The 18,209-nt window shown below is 41.9% G+C and overlaps 1 protein-coding gene across 1 annotated transcript in view; it reads left to right on the top strand.

Annotated features, from left to right (window-relative positions):
* Positions 1-18,209, top strand: part of LOC145414607 (synaptogenesis protein syg-2-like) — a 629,376-nt gene that overhangs the window by 508,851 nt on the left and 102,316 nt on the right. Inside the window, exon 6 of the mRNA XM_080284134.1 lies at positions 7,226-7,380. Within this exon, the coding sequence (XP_080140260.1) occupies positions 7,226-7,380 (155 nt within the window). The remainder of the gene's footprint in view (positions 1-7,225; positions 7,381-18,209) is intronic.

Below are 18,209 nucleotides of genomic sequence, written 5' to 3'. Positions count from 1 at the left end.
CTAAAAATCACTACTGTCCCGTAAAGTTCCAGGTTCAAAACAAAGAGTTAGGTAAAATTACAAGTCAAAGTTTAATGCTCAAACTAACAATAAAACATTCAGGACTCATAAGGATAATGTAATGGCAAATAAACAGGTTAAATATATGGTTAACTGCAATAGCCTCTATTAACACGAAATTAGCAAGAGTAAATTTATCTAAGTCAGCCCTGATGAAATGAGATAGCAGATAATACTCAGTGAATGCCAGATAAATAATTACAGATACAAACTATTATCAAAAATGACTGACATAAAGAACCCCACACGAATTACAAAAACTTCACTAGGCCCACAAATTAAACTTATGCTATACAGTACAAGAAAAAATGCAACAACAGTTATACTCAAATTACACACAGCTGCTAGATGGTTGGAGACTTCTTGAGCACTCACAATAATAATATCTGTACAGGGGAGGACAGAGATGTGAACAAAATGAGGAGCAGATCTAAGTGGCAATGATGCAGAGACTGAGCTCATTATATAGGGGCCAGGAGAGCTTGATACAACTTGTAATGAGGACGCGCAAATGAAAGCCATTGGGACAAAGATATGACAATCCCTCAAAGTATAACAGAGAAGTCGACTTACTCTACTATAACGGTAGAAGGGGGAACTGAGGCAGAACACGCTCGTGATCAAACATGCAGCAACTGTGCGTTAAAATTACACAAAGGATGATGAAATCATAGGCTATGTAACACCTCCCCACAAAGAAAAAGAAATTTACAAAGGAAATTTCTTATTACTCTAAAACAATCTGTCTAAAGTCTAGATAAGCAATCTGCAATAACATTTTCTTTCCCCTTGACATGTTGTATGTCTAATGAATACTCCTGAAGAAGTAGACTCCATCTTGCCAATCTCTGATTTTTATCTTTAAACTTACTAAGGAATTTCAGTGGGTTATGATCGGTATAAATGACTATGGGGTCAAAACCAGAACACAAATAAAATGAAAAATGCTGTAAACCCAAAATCAAGGCCAAAAGCTCTTTCTCAATAGTTGAGTAGTTCTTTTGAGGTGGAGTGAACTTCTTACTGTAATAAGATACAGGATGTTCAATACCCTGATCATCCTCTTGCAGCAAAACAGCCCCAGCTCCTGTATCACTTGCATCAACAGCCATCTTAAAGGCTTAGCAAAATTTGGAGTAGCGAGCACTGGCTGACTTAATAGAATAGCTTTAAGTTTGTTGAAAGAGGATTCACAGTTATCGGTCCAGACAAATTCAACTCCCTTTTTCAGTAGGTCTGTAAGTGGTGATACAAGAATAGAAAAGTTAAGAACAAATCTCCTGTAATAACCTACCATTCCCAAAAATCTTTGTAGCTCTTTCCTACTTTTAGGTCTGGGAAGATCACTTATAGCCTGAACCTTAGCTCCTGGTGGTGCAACATGTCCATCACCAATTACATACCCAAGGTACTGAACTTTAGCTTGACCAAACTCACACTTTGATAAATTAGCTACAAGATTAGCATGAACTAAACGGTCAAGAAATTTACTGACATGGCATAGGTGATCTTTCCAGTTGTCACTGAAGATTAATACATCATCAATATAAACAACACACCCTGCCAAACCCTCTGTTACAACATTCATGAGCTTCTGAAATGTGGCTGGTGCATTCTTCATACCATACGGCATTACAGACCATGCAAAGGTCTTTCCTAATGTTACAAAAAATGAGATCTCCCTAGCACGTTCAGTCATAGGTACTTGCCAGTATCCCTTTAACAAATCAAACTTACTTATGTACCTAGCCTTTCCGATCTTGTCTATGCAATCTTCCACACGAGGGAGAGGGTAAGTGTCTGTTTTGGTTATCTGATTAACACGTCTGTAGTCGATGCAAAGCCTCTGTGACCCACCTGGCTTAGGGACTAGAGTGACAGGAGAACTCCACTCGCTCTGATAGGGCTCAATCATCTTGTGGTCCAACAGGTAGCCAAGCTCCTTCTGGATGAGAGGAACTTTCACTGGGTTCACACGGTAAGGAGGCAATTTAATTGGCTTTGCGTCTCCAACATCGACATCATACATCAACACAGTGGTTCTTCCTGGAGTGGCACGGAACACTTGCGGGTACTCCTGCAGTAATGCCGAAAACTCCTGCCTTTCCTTGGGAGGTAGATGAGAAAGCTTAGTCTGGAGATCATTCATGATATCAGGATTCTTCCCCAAACTATCACTCAGGCTCATGCTGCATGGGAGAACTTCACTTGTAGACTCGGGTGGAACAGCTACAGTGCAGACTGGATTATTTTCATCCCACTTGTGATATAACTTTAGCATGTTGATGTGACATAGTTGCTTGCTCTTTCTACGATCTGGTGTGGCGATGACATAGTTGACATCACTGAGTTTCTTCTCCACGAAATAAGGGCCACTAAACTTGGCTTGAAGAGGTTGCCCATGAACTGGTAGCAGAATCAAAACCTGATCTCCTGGCTGAAAGTGGCGTAACCTGGACTTCTTATCATACCAAGTCTTCATCTTCTCCTGAGCAGCTCCTAAATTCTCTCTCGCCAGCTGTAAAGCAGTGGACAGCCGTTCTTTGAACTTCATCACATACTCCAGCAGGTTGACGTCATCTTCCTCCGACAGCCAGCATTCCTTGAGTAACTTAAGGGGTCCTCTTACTTCATGGCCAAACAGTAGTTCAAAAGGTGAGAAGCCCAGTGATTCATTTGGAGATTCTCTTGCAGCAAACACAACGAATGGAAGACCTTTATCCCAGTCTTTCTGATGTTCCAAACAGTATTTCTTGAGCATCGATTTGAGTGTTTGATGATATCTCTCCAACGCTCCTTGGGTCTGGGGATGGTAAGCTGAAGACGTGATCTGGGTGATGCCCAACTCTTTCAGAGACTGCTTGAAAACGTTTGACATGAAATTACTTCCTCGGTCTGACTGTACCTCCTTGGGCAGACCAAACTTTGTGAAGAACCCTAGCATTTCCTTAACCACGTTCTTTGCTGAGATATTTCTAAGTGGAATGGCTTCAGGATAACGAGTAGCCATATCAATCAGGGTCAACACATAAGAAAATCCTGAAGAAGTCTTAGGAAGAGGGCCCACAATATCCACCAACACACGGGTGAAAGGCGCCTCAAAAGGAGGAATGGGAACTAGAGGTGCAACCTTTTCGGTCTGATTACACTTCCCCACAACTTGACAGGTGTGACAAGACTTACAATACCAGGAAACATCCCTGAAGATACCTGGCCAGTAGAAGTGTTTCAAAATGCGTGCCACAGTCTTCCTCACTCCAAGGTGTCCTGCCAAACTGGAATCATGAGCCACTCTAATGATATCCTGCCTACAAACACGAGGGATGACAACTTGATGTACAACCTCCCATTCACAGTCGGCTGATGCTGTTGGGGGTCTCCACTTCCACATAAGTACTCCTGACTTTACATAATAACAAGTAGAAGCACCGGCTGACTCTTCTTCACTGTAAGCAGAGTTAGCTAGACCTTTCAACTCAGGGTCAGCAACCTGCAACTCAACCAACTCTTGACGAGACAAATTATCAACACTACGGGGTACTGCCTCATCTGGTGAGTGGTCCAAATTAGCAAGAAAAGTGTCAGCTAGGATAACATCATCATCATCATTATCCTCTAAATCACCAGTAACTTTAGACTTAGCCCTAGTGACAGCACATGCAGGGAACACATCAGGGACATCACAATCCTGGGACGCAGCCACTGGCTCACTAGACAACTGAGGAGCTGGACACACTTGACTTCCACCAATATCATTTCCAAGTAAGAAAGTTACACCTGACATTGGGAGTGTCTCAACCAACCCAACCATAACAGAACCATTAACAAAACCAGACTCTAAATTCACTCTGCACAGAGGAACAGAGAAGTAATTATTCCCTACACCTTGTAAGATTACAGTTTCATCAGAGGAATTAACATTAGAGCCTAGAACACTGGTCAGCATAAGGGATTGGCAAGCACCTGTATCACGATATATTTTAACTGATTTCCTGTCATTACTGTCCAGAGGACTGACAAAACCATCAGACAGGAAATTAGCACATGAACTCTTGAGAGTGTCACCCACGTTACTGCTCAAAAGAGGAGCTCCATCATGAGAATTTAAGTTACCCCTCAAAGCAGGTTCAGTTAACTCAGTTAAAGCATTCTGGGAACTCTCAAGAGTGGACACTAGACCAATTGACTGAATATTTAAAGACTCCTTTTTGTTCACATCACGCTGTCTCCTGAAACATCTCTCCGTAGTATGACCAAGCTTACTACAATAAGTACATTTACTTTTCTGAAATCTAGAGGTGGAGCTGGTATTTACTTCCTGAGAAACATCATCTTTATTCTCTTTCCTGTTACCTGTACTCTGAGTAGAGGCAACGTACTTACTCTCAGCTTTCCCTTTTTCTCTAGAATATCTCTTGTGAGTGAGAACATACTCATCAGCTAAAACTGCAGCATCAGACAAATTATCTATTCTTTTCTCATCGAGATATAGGCTTACATCTTTATAAATACACCTCTTGAAGTCCTCCAGCAAAATCATCTGCTTAAATTTACCAAAATCAGAATCCATATTCTTAGAATTTAACCACTGCTCTAACAGATCTTCTTTGATTTTTGCATACTCAACATGGGATTGCTTACCTTGCTTATAAGTTGTCCTAAATTTTACTCTATAGGCTTCAGGAACAAGCTCATAGGCCTTAAGAATCAAGCTCTTAACTACATCATAATTATCACATTGATCCTGAGGCAAAGATGCATAAGTTACTTGAGCTTTACCGGTGAGAACAGTTTGAAGGAGTACTGGCCAATACTCCTTAGGCCAATTAAAACCTGTAGCTACCCTCTCAAACAACTGAAAATACTTTGTTAAATCAGATTCATTAAAAGGAGGGACAAGTTTAACATTTTTAGCCACATCAAAATCATCAGAGCTAGATGATCCAGTTCCACCTTGTTTCATGCGATACTCATGGTCTGCCTGAATCCTGGCAAGTTCAATTTGTGCCTGAGCCTGTACCTGTGCCTCTTCAATACGAGCCTGAGATTCCGCCTCCTTAGCCTGAGACTCAGCCTCCTTAGCACGTGCTTGAAATTCAGCTTCCTTCACACGAGCCTCCTGCAGGGCTAGCTGTAACTTAGCTAATTCAATCTGCGTTTGCTCATTTGGAGGAGTTACATTAAACAAGCTTTTATTAATCATGCCAACAATTTGATCTTTAGAATGATGAGAGTGAACTGCAATTCCCAATTGTTGAGCAACAAGCTTAAGTTCATTCTTTGTTCTGTTTTCTATATCACACACTGTTTGCACATTTGACAAAAAATCTTTGGCTTCATCAAGTGTAGTAATAGTAGACATCATGAATAAGTAACAGTCACAAAATATCAAGCAATATCCTTATGATAATATCCTGAATATCCTGATATGAGGTCGCCAAATTTATGTTACGGAACAGAGAAAGATAACGTACACTTTAAGTGAGAATACTAAAAATCACTACTGTCCCGTAAAGTTCCAGGTTCAAAACAAAGAGTTAGGTAAAATTACAAGTCAAAGTTTAATGCTCAAACTAACAATAAAACATTCAGGACTCATAAGGATAATGTAATGGCAAAATAAACAGGTTAAATATATGGTTAACTGCAATAGCCTCTATTAACACGAAATTAGCAAGAGTAAATTTATCTAAGTCAGCCCTGATGAAATGAGATAGCAGATAATACTCAGTGAATGCCAGATAAATAATTACAGATACAAGCTATTATCAAAAATGACTGACATAAAGAACCCCACACGAATTACAAAAACTTCACTAGGCCCACAAATTAAACTTATGCTATACAGTACAAGAAAAAATGCAACAACAGTTATACTCAAATTACACACAGCTGCTAGATGGTTGGAGACTTCTTGAGCACTCACAATAATAATATCTGTACAGGGGAGGACAGAGATGTGAACAAAATAAGGAGCAGATCTAAGTGGCAATGATGCAGAGACTGAGCTCATTATATAGGGGCCAGGAGAGCTTGATACAACTTGTAATGAGGACGCGCAAATGAAGCCATGGGGACAAAGAAATGACAATCCCGCAAAGTATAACAGAGATGTCGACTTACTCTACTATAACGGTAGAAGGGGGGGACTGAGGCAGAACACGCTCGTGATCAAACATGCAGCAACTGTGCGTTAAAATTACACAAAGGATGATGAAATCATAGGCTATGTAACAATATATATATGTATACACACTCACACACACACACACACACACACACACACACGCACACACAATTTCTCATACCGGCTGTCTTACACTCACTCCTCCAAGTCCCTGCCACTCCGTTTGCCATTGATCTCCATCGTTCATTTCCTAACCTCTTTGTTTTCTATCACCTCTGTGCCTCCAAAGATTACTTTCTCTTCCTCCCATTCGAACCTCACCATGTGTTCTGTTCTTGACATTAATTAAACATATCTGTCTTCCCCTTTCGCTCCTCTGCCACTCCTCCTCAGCCCACGCAAATTGTATTCCCGTGCTTCCCCCCTCACTCACACTACGCTCTCTCCTTTTCATCCCCATTCATCCTTTCACCCTTTCACTCTTAGACTAAGACTCTTTCCCTGTCTCTTCTCCCTCCATTCAGACTAATTCTAATTCCCCCTCCTTCCCCTCCATTTACACTGATTCTCTTCCCTCTTTCCTCTTCCCTCACACTGAATTCTTTCTCTTCATCCTCTTCCAATCACACTTTATATTCCTCCCGAGCCTCCATCTCATCATCCTGTCCCACCAGTATTTGATCACTTTCCCCTCCACTCACCAGGTCACTTTCTTTCCTTCCTCCTCCACCCAAACTTACTTTCTAATCCCCACTTCCTTCTACTCACACTGTCTCCTCTACTCTCCCTCCATCCACAGTGGCATTCTTTTCTCTCTCCCGTTTCTGAAACTCATCATCACTTCATACCCACAGTAACTCGTTTTCACCACTTCCCCCTTCAGGAACATCAGCTCTTTTTCTTCCCCTATTCTTGCTACCCGTCTTTTCCCTTTACCCTCATACTGTCTTTCCTCCTCCACTTACAATAGCTCTCCATCCCCTCTCCACTTTCTACCTCCTCATCTGCGCTAACCCTCTCACTCTTCTGCTCCCCCAGCCCGGCCCACTTCCGTGTCGATCAAACCTCCTCGCGAGGCACTGGTGGAGGGACAGCAGACGAGAGTGGAATGCGTGGCCACGGGAGCCTACCCCTCAGCTACCATCACCTGGGAGAAGACACGGGAGGCACGATCCACTGTACTTAAAGCAACAGTAAGATTGCTCACATATGTTGGAGGGTCCAGGGGACTTTCATGGGCTTTACTTTGATTTTTATGGTACTTAAAAGTTGTTTTTTGACGACATTTAGGGTATGTCGTGTGAGTAGGATTAAGTTAGACCATATTGAGAGGAGCTGTGTGACTTCCAGGGCCTCCCAAACTGCTTAATATGGAGGACTGGCCGTTCTTTCCAGTGTTCCAGGGAACGGTACCATATTTGCAACATAAGGTACTATACATAGCATCATTAATTTATGCAGGAAGAAATGTAATGAAAAAAAAATCTGATACCTTTTTACTGGGTAATCACATAAAACAAAAACTGAACTATAATAACAAAAATCAAAGCATTCTGTCACTCTCATCACAAAAGTATTAAAAATATCTATTATTGATAGAAAAGGAAATGGATAAAACAGGATTAAAAATGCTAAATATTTCAAATACATGAAGCCAAAAGATAAGACTGAAAAAAACTTAAAAAAAGAACAGATGATGTTAAACTGAAAGCAATAGTTTTGAAAACTTGATGCAATACCAAGAAACAAAAGATTTTTTTTATTAACGCAGTACATGTTAGCACCCTTACAAATGTGAAAGATGCACTTACTGTAGTGTTTGCTAGCTTATGCACTTGTGGTTGAAACGTGGACAGTGCCACGCACGGTGGATGATGAATATCCATATTATTCCTGCACGTATGGTTGAAAAGTCATTTTCACACTAGTAGGTTGAAGGAAATGGTAGAACAGTTTCCACTGCAATTGTTTAAAGTTCAGGATATTCTGCTTTCACTCATATCCAGAAGAAAGCAAATGATGATGTAGTTTAGAAACTGATCTTCAGTCTGTCATCAGCAGCCAGCTCCATCATTTTATCCTCCGTAGTGACAGGTAAGTTATCTTTCAAGTAAAAAAAAATGGGATTTGGATCCATCCATTCCCTTTCAGTGGATCTTCTTCTGTTGGAAAGTAAAACTCAAAATGCGCCACTAAATTCATCAAGTGTATTTGATGGCATTTCTTAGAGAAATACTATTAAACTCTTTGTTTTTATATGTGATAACTGTAGTCATCTGGTGAAACAGATCATAACAATCTCTTCATGCTCAACTCTACCATACTTCTAGCTTTTATTTCTGCCCATCAGTCTTGTCTCCCATCGTAATATATGAAGTTATCTTTCCATGCATAGAGATGCTGAGATCATTAAAGATGGAAAAGATTTCAGCCTGATAATTCAACCTCGTTCTCCAGTCCACATCCTGAAACAATTGTGACCAGTCTGGTTGTCTATCCTAGAGAATCTCGGCAAGCTTGTTTTGCAACTCAAATACCACTGACAGGACTTTTCCCATTGATAACCAACGTACACTCATGATTACTAATCTCTGACCAGAGACGCATGGCGGGCAGTGTTATGACACACGGGCCAAGCATTCGAACACAGCATCTACACTACCACGGGGAGGTGGGGGGGAGGGAGAGGGTCAAGGAACTGTAACCAGGTGACTTGAAGCGTTCTTCTCCTCATATCTCAGATATTACCATATTTTTATGTTTTCCATCATATAGCACTCTGCATTCATTGACAGAGGCCGACATTTCTTCAATCAGTTTGCAACTGGGTATTTTCCATCAAGTAAATAGGCATGCGCTACTATATGTGGGTATTGGCATCATATATAATAATCATTTATGAATTTATGGCATTAACTGGCACACATTTTGACCAGAGATGGCATACAGCTAAGACGTCGCATAGGAATAGCGCAACCATTTCCACTGGATGGTGACGGGGCCTGTTATCACTCGAAAAACATTTAGTTCACAGTAGCAAGTAATGGTAATTTTTTGTCAGTGATATAAAAATTATAAAGCATACTTAGAGTAAGTCGTGTGGATGTCGGCTGCTGTAGTAGTCGTGGATATTTCTCCGCTAACGTCTGTCAACAGCTCGGTTAAAGGCTTGCCTCAAGAAATAGGTCAATGATCTAACAAGCAGAGTAATAAAAAAAACAGTATGAATGTCAAATAGCATCACACACTCATTACACACTAAAAATAACAGCTATGACCAACTTTCATGTCCATTTCTTAAAATGCATATATATTTTTTGAAAAAGTAATATAATATGTGAATCGAAAGTGTTTCAGTGATGCTTAGAAAATTGTTTATCGAAGGAATAAACCTTTCTGGAACGATGGTTGTGCGTGTCTGACTGTGTAAGCTACGCCTGGCCAGGACTTTGGCTAACTCTGGTCAAAGATTAATGACCATGAGCGTACATCAGCATGCAGTTGGAACTACAGTATTTATGACCTGCTCCCATATCATCATACAGTGCTGTAAATACTCTCGAATTTAAAGCATTTGCCTTTACATGACTCACAATTTTTATGACCTCATAGAGTATACTCTATATATCAGGGTTTCAACAAACCACTCACTGTCTGTGAAAGTTTTGCAAAATATAATATCCTTTGATCAATCGATTACACATACTGCAATGCTATAGTATGATAATCAATAGTACAATACGTGCATCTGATAAAAGCTATATTCATTTTTGCCTGCGTTACTGACCAATAATTATTATTCCTGATGAAACCCCAGTGATTATAATAACTGTTTCAGAAATCTCCCCATGGGCTGACATCTGATGGCTTGGGGACCAGCACTAGCCCATGGACCACCACTTTGTGAATTGTTTAGGGAAAAGTGTATGACTTTTATAGGGCATTTAAAGGACATTTTAAATACTTTGGGGGGATTTTAATGAACTTAAGACAGTTATGTGGGACACAGGCTTTACTGTTTCCTTAGGGGACTATTGCAGAATTCTTAGAGGACATGCACGAAGCATTTAAGGGACTTTTACGAGAGTTTTAGGGACCTTCTTGAGGAATGTTTTACCCTTCCTGTCCTGCAGACCTCATATGGGGCACAGTGAAAGTCTGCAAAGGCCACATTGCAAGCATTATGTGAGGGACAGTGTTTCGTAGGTTATAAAACAATGAATAAGAGGAGGGAAACCACCTTACAAAGAATCAGCCTGGCATACATTAATCCCTACACCTCGAATTATGGCCATGGACGTCATAAAACTAGTGTTCACAGTACCTCATATGACGAAAGTAAACGCTGAATGTCCCACCAGCGTTTGAATTCCTGCCCATTTTCTTTTGGACCCAGTGTGTAATATAGTCTTCTGTAGAAATCAGGATGGGTTGGGGTGATATTTCCTGAATCTTCATGGTCTGCTTCACATGCAACCATAAACAGTCGAGGTGAGCTACATTACCAGTCATTCACAGGAATCAGGAAGGGTAGGAGCGATGTCTTCTGAGGCCACAGAGTCTGATTCACTTGCTGCCATGAGTGGCCACCTGGCCTCTGCCATCTCCATCCTTGCCTTGCCTCCCACTTGTACAGGGATGAGTTGAGTGATACAGTAGTTTGACTGGAAGAGTCTTAGAGATGACTATATCGTCATTATAGAGTGGAGAGACGGCATTTAAGAGCAGGGGTTACTACATAAAGTGCAAAGTGACATGTACCCGCCACCCTCTATGGCCCCCCAACTTCCTTTTCACAGCCTTTGTGGCACCTCCTATCACAACTTCATTACCTTAACCTGTCTTATCACTCCGGTACGGCCTGTGGACCCTCCATAGAAATGTCAACTGTGGCACTTTGGAGCTGTGGATTGGGAAGCCCTCAGACAGTACTTCTTTGATTTTCCCTGGAATGATTATTGTTTCCATGGCAGGGAGCCATCTGAGTATGCCATGCGCATTATGGAGGTTATTCTCTCGGGCGTGGAAGCATACACTCCCATTTTATATCCTTTGACTAATACAAGAAAGTCTTGGTTTAATCATGCTTGTTCTAATGCTGTCCACAACAAGGAGAGGGCCAATAAATGGTACCAGAGCCAACCCACTCCTGAATCACATCTTTTTTATGTTTCTGCCCGGAACCGTGCTAAGTCAGTTCTTCGCTCTGCTAAAAATAATTTCATCTGTACAAAATGTTCTCAACTCACCAAGTCGAATTCGTCCCTCTCCTTCTGCCACCATGCTAAAAACTATCTATTAACTTTACCTCATCATCCTTCCCTCCTCTTTTCTACTCTGATGGCTCCATAGCAAATTCTTCTACTGATAAAGCAGATCTCATCGCTCAGATTTCCTCCTCCAGTTCCACCTTGGACGATTCCGGTGCTGTTCCTCCATCACTTCCCCCTCTCTGACTTCCTTATGGCTGACATTAAAATTTCTTCAGTTGATGTACTTTCTGCCTTCACTGGCCTCAGTCCTAACAAGGCATATAGGCCTGATGGTATCCTTCCTGTTGTCCTCAAGAACTGTGCTTCTGTGCTTACACCCTGCCTAGGTAAACTCTTTCACCTTTGTCTATCAACATGTACCTTTTCTTCTTGCTGGAAGTTTGTTCTCATTCAGCCAGTTCCGAAGAAGAGTCACCATTCCCAGCCCTCTAACTACCGTCCAATTGCTTCAACATCTTGTGTCTCAAAAGTTTTTGAGTCAATTCCTAATACAAAAAATTTAAAGCATCTTTCCTATCACAACCTTCTCTCTGATCGTCAGTATGGGTTCCGTCCGGGGCACTCCACTGGCGATCTTCTCACCTACCTTTCAGACTTCTGGTCATCCTCCTTTCGGGGCTTTGGCGAAAGCTCTGGCATTGCACTTGACATCTCAAAGGCATTCGACCGAGTCCGGCATAAATCTTTAATTTCCAAACTGCCCTCTTACGGTTTCTAACCTTGTATCTGTGCCTTCATCCATAGTTTCCTTTCTGGTCGTGCGATAGCCGCTATTGTAGACGGCCATCGTTCTTCTCCTACATCTGTCAAGAGTGGTGTTCTTCAGGGCTCAGTCCTATCACCAACTCTCTTCCTTTTATTCATCAATGACCTTCTGAGCTGTACATCTAACCTTATCAGCTCGTATGCTGATCTTTCCATTCGGTTCCCTCAACGTCCATCTCAGCAGTTACTTCAACAATCAAGGGATGAGGCTATGGCACACCTAATGTCTGACTTGGCTCGTATCTCTGACTGGGGTAAAAATAAACTTGTTGTTTTTAATGCATCAAAGACCACCCGACAGAATCATCCAAATTAGGACCCACCGCCGGATTAAGGGGGGGGCCCAAGGGGCCCGGGCCCTGGGCCACCCACCAAGAGGGGGCCTCCCACCAGAGCAACTTGTGTTCATTTCATTTCGTGTTTATGCATTACATAGTACAGCATTGGATGAATAGTCCCCGTTCAGTATTTCCTAACTAAAAGTGTCCTATTTATATATTAGGATTTAGGTTACCAGTCTGTGGTGTATGCCATTGGGGGAGTTGGAAAGGGGGCCTCCCTTCCAAGCGGGCCCCAGGCCTCCCACATGCTTAATCCAGCCGTGTTAGGACCCACTAATGTTTAATAATATTCAGCTCAGTCCTGCATCATCAATGAACATGCTTGGGGTTTCATTCAAACTGGACTTATCTAGGAAAGATCATATTACATGTCTTGTATAATCTGCATCCAAGAGATTAGGTGTGCTAAGTCGACTCTGTACCTTCTTTACCCCAGCACAGTTGTTGATCTTCTGTGTAGAGTACAACAGTCATGTGCAGGAAGGCTCCTTACATACAGCTCTTCTCAGTAGGGTGGAGTCAAAGGCTTTTCATATCATTAACTCTCCTCCTCTCACTGACTCCCTTCAACCTCTGTCTTTTCGCCGCACTGTTACATCATTATCTCTTTTCTGTCGCTGCTTCAATGGTCATTGCTCCTCTGAACTATCTGCTTACATCCCTCCACCTCTACGATGATGCATAGCACCAGCCTAGCAACAAACTCTCATCCCTTTTCTGTCCAACTCTCTATTGCATGCATGAGTTAATCGTTACTCCCAGTCCTTCATTTATGCAACAGGTGAACTCTGGAACTGTCTCCCTCTATCTATTTTCTACTTCCTATGATCTCCAGTCTTTCAAACGCAGTGTGTCAAATCATCTCGAAATAAACAGATCTTGAGATTGGCACTCTTTTGCATTATTATTTTTTCTTGGAAGGAACGGTTTGCGGGCTCCTGGCTTTTGAGTCCTTCTTCCTTGCATAAAAAAAAAAAAAAAAAAAAACTGTCACCATCCTATCATCACTATTTCACCCCAACGTGACACTTCACAGGTGTGTGGGGAAGTGTAACATATATATATATATATATATATATATATATATATATATATATATATATAGTGCGTAAATTTGTATGTAAAAATAGAAGTATATAGTGGTATAGAGAAATAAAAATAATTAAAATTAAGAGAATGCATGTTTATGAAAGTAAGGATTGATATTCATTTAGGGAAATAAGAGTGTAGAAAAAAAAAAATACATAATCTACAAATAAGTATTACGATAATCAGCAACTTATACAATTGTGATAAGCCTGTTATGAAACAAGAAATTAGCTGAATACGTGCTTTGGAAGATAGAGAAAACTTCTGTGAAGAGAATAGGTGTTTATGGAAGTAAGGAATGATATTTATTTTCTATCTATCTATATACCTAGGCTGCTTCCTCCAAGGAAAGGGAGGTAGAATTAACGAAAAAATATATACAGTAATCCCTCCAAGACCTGACATAATAGAGCCAAAGGCATGTCCGGGACTTGCTTTTGTCTGGGACTTGGGAAAAATACCCATGGACAGGTACTTATAGACCCCAACCCAACCTAACTTAGAAAGCCACCTAAATAACTTCCTACTGGACAAGCACAGCACCTATTTAAGACCCTATGCACACAAAAAAGGGACAGAAACCATGAAATAAATGAAAAGGAACCAGAGTATGAGAAATTAGAAATGACTATGGAAAATATTTAACAATGTACTGGGTACTTACGACATGTCCGTGGCCATCACGAAGATTCACCCGCCTCCTCTATGGCTCTGAGAGTGGTGAAGGTGCACTTGAAACACATACAGTACTCCTTTGCACTGTGACATGATTGCTTAACACTGCAAATTCTGTTCTTACTTGTGCAATGCCAGTTGCAACACGCCAGTGTTGCACTCTGCACTTAATTATTTTGCACTCTGAATTCTAGTTTCACAACACTGCATAACACTATAAATTCCCATGTGGTCTAGTGGCAAGTTATTGCTGTTTAGTCACTGTTCACAAAAACGAGCACGTGGGCAGCTATGGCGACGAGCATGCAGTCACGATGGTAGGTAGGCAGGAACTGGGGAGGATGCAGGGGCACTCTAATGGACATCGGAGAAACTATGTGCCAAAACACAGCTGTTCAGCACTGTGTGGCAAATTTAAAGTAGGGATGAACATATACAGGCTTTTTTTTTTTTTTTTTTTTTTGCATTTTTATGGTTTCTGGCCACTTTTGGTGTCCAAAGACCCGACCCCAAAATGTCCGGGACTTGGGGTGTCCGGGATTTGGGCGTTCAGGTCTTAAAGGGATTCCTGTTTATATGTAAGCTACAGAGGACAAGGAAATCTAGAATTAAGTCTTAAAATAACCAGAAATTACTATATTTGTGATAATCCTGTTGTGAAGTAAGAAAATAGCTAAATCAATCGTTAGAAAATAAAGAAAACTACAGGTGTAAGAAAAGAAAACGACCTCAGGGATAACTACAGTGATCCTACATGGCATAGAAAACTTATTCACAGGTAAGCAGAAGTGGCCTTTCGTGGCAAATAATGTTTAATAAACTTCAGAATTTCATTTCTCCCTTTGCCATTTGTGCGAAGGGTGATCATCCATTCATGCAACAAAGGCAGGAGGCAGTGGAAAGAAGTGTCAAGGTCAAGTGAGACAAGGGGAAGTGTGCATGAGTGTTACTGGGGAATCTCTATTTGGCCCAGACAGATATGCTGGCTGTGTGCTGTAGCCGACAGTTCACCTACTCGTACGAACACAGCCTCCTGTGATCTCCCAGATTGCCGCCATGCTTCACCTCCTTCCTCCACAACACTTCCATCGAGGGCCTCGGGGACGGATTTTGCTCAAATTATGTGGTAATGTGGGCCATGGGCCGAGGAAGAAATGATTAATTTTGGGGCTGGATCTGAATGCGGATCCAGAATATCCTTCACAATATCTCCAAAAGTTCTCATAGAACTTCAACGAAATTCTGTGGAAAGGTAGGCCATGGACCACGACAGAATTTATTAAATTGTGGAGGGGATCTGGAACCAGAACCGGATTCTTTTTTTTTTTTTTTTAATGCGAGGAAGAAGGAACCAAAGGTCATAAGCCCGCAGTAACAGTTCCCTCCGAGAGAAAAATAAAATACAATAGAGAGCCAAATTCAAGATCCGATCATTTTGAGATGCCTGGACACACTGCGTTTGAAAGACTGGAGATCATAGCTAGCAGGAAATACAGACAGACGGAGACAGTCCCAGAGTTGACCTGTTGCATAAATGAAAGACTGGGAGTAATGGTCAACTCTTGCATTAGAGAGTTGGACAGAAAATGGATGAGAGTTTGCTGCCAGACGGGTGCTACGCACCCGTCGTAGAGGTGGAGGAATGCAAGCAGACAGCTCAGAGGAGCAGTGACCATTAAAGTAGAGATAGAAAAGAGATAAAGATGCAACAGCGCGGCAAAGAGACAGAGGTTGAAGGGAGTCAGTAAGAGGAGGAGAGTTAATGAGACGAAAAGCCTTTGACTCAACCCTATTGAGAAGAGCTGTATGTGGGGAGCCTCCCCACACATGAGAGTTGTACTCCACACAGGGGCGGATAAAACCCCTGTATAGGGTCAACAATTGTGCAGGGGTAAAGAAAGAGTGGAGTCGGCTTAGCACACCCAATCTCTTGGAAGCAGATTTTACAAGAAATGTAAAATGATCTTTCCAAGATAAGTCCCGAGTAGATGAAACCCCAAGCATGTTCAAGGATGATGCAGGATTAAGCTGAATATTATTAAAATTAGTGGGTATACCTGTGGAAGATTTTGTCGGGTTGATAGGTGTAAGAACTGAGTCTTAGATGCATTAAAAACAACCATATTATTTTTACCCCAGTCAGAGATATGAGCCAAGTCAGACATTAGGTGTGCCATAGCCTCATCCCTTGTTTGTTGAAGTAACTGCTGAGATGGGCATTGCGAGAACCGAATGGAAAGGTGAAGGGTGGAGTAATCAGCGTATGAGTGTATAGGGTTGGATGTAGAGCTTAGGAGATCATATATGAATAAAAGGAAGAGAGTTGGTGATAGGACAGAGCCCTGAGGAACACCACTGTTGATAGATCTAGAAGAACGATGGCCGTCTACAACAGTGGCTATAGAAAGACCAGAATGGAAGCTAGCGATGAAGGCACAGATAGAAGGATAGAAACCGTAGGAGGTCAGTTTGGAAATTAAAGATTTATGCCAGACTCGATCGAAAGCCTTTGAGATGTCAAGTGCAATGGCAAAGCTTTCGCCAAAGTCCCGAAAGGAGGATGACCAGGAGTCTGAAAGGTAGGTGAGAAGATCGCCAGTGGAGCGTCCCTGATGGAACCCGTACTGACGATCGGAAAGAAGGTTGTGATAGGAAAGATGCCTTAAAATTTTTCTATTGAGAATTGACTCGAAAACTTTTGAGATACAGGATGTTAAAGCAATTGGACGATAGTTGGAGGGTTGGGAGTGGTCACCCTTCTTTGGGACTGGCTGAATGAGAGCAAACTTCCAGCAAGAAGGAAAGGTACAAGTTGACAGACAAAGGCGAAAGAGTTTGCCTAGGCAGGGTGTAAGCACAGAAGCACAGTTCTTGAGAACAACAGGAGGGACTCCATCAGCCCCATATGTCTTGTTAGTACTGAGGCCAGTGATGGCAGAAAATACATCACCTGAAGACATTTTAATGTCAGCCATGAGGAAGTCAGAGGGGGGAAGTGATGGACGAACAGCACCGGAATCGTCTAAGGTGGAATTGGAGGAGAAAGTCTGTATGAAGAGATCTGCTTTATCAGTAGAAGAAATAGCTACAGAACCATCAGAGTAGAAAAGAGGAGGGAAGGATGATGAGGTAAAGTTGTTAGAAAGATTTTTGGCAAGGTGCCAGAAGGAGCGGGAAGAATTCGAGTTGGAGAATTGAGAGCATTTAGTATGGATGAAATTATTTTTAGTAGAGCGAAGAACAGACTTAGCACGATTCCGGCCAGAAACGTAAAGATGATGTGATTCAGGGGTGGGTTGGCTCTGGTACCTTTTGTAGGCCCTCTCCTTGTTGCGGACAGCATTAGAACAAGCGTTATTAAACCAAGGCTTTCTTGCATTAGTCAAAGGATATGAGAAAGGAATGTATGCTTCCATGCCCGAGAGAATAACCTCCGTTATGAGCAAGGCACACTCAGATGGCTCACGGCCATGGAAGCAATAATCATTCCAGGGAAAATCGAAGAAGTACTGCCTGAGGGCCTCCCAGTCCGCGGCTCCAAAATGCCACAGACGACGTTTCCCTGGAGGGTCCACAGGCCGTACCGGAGTGATAGGACAGGTTAAGGTAATAAGGTTGTGATCGGAGGAGCTCAACGGAGAGAAAAGATTAACAGAGTAAGCAGAAGGATTAGATGTGAGGAAGAGGTCAAATATGTTGGAGCTCTCTCCAAGGCGGTCAGGGATACAGGTAGGGTGCTGTACAAGCTGCTCTAGGTCATTAAGGATAGAAAAGATGTAGGCTTGTTCACCAGGTGGATCAGTGAAAGGAGAGGAGAGCCAAAGGTGGTGGTGAACATTGAAATCTCCTAGAATGGAGATTTCAGAGAAGGGAGAAATG

Source organism: Coenobita brevimanus, chromosome 100, assembly GCF_032717465.1.
Source record: "Coenobita brevimanus isolate Jiangsu-jjx chromosome 100, ASM3271746v2, whole genome shotgun sequence".
Lineage (NCBI taxonomy): Eukaryota > Metazoa > Arthropoda > Malacostraca > Decapoda > Coenobitidae > Coenobita > Coenobita brevimanus.
The sequence above is the reverse complement of the archived record's forward strand: the minus strand, read 5'-3'. Positions and strand labels throughout refer to the sequence as shown.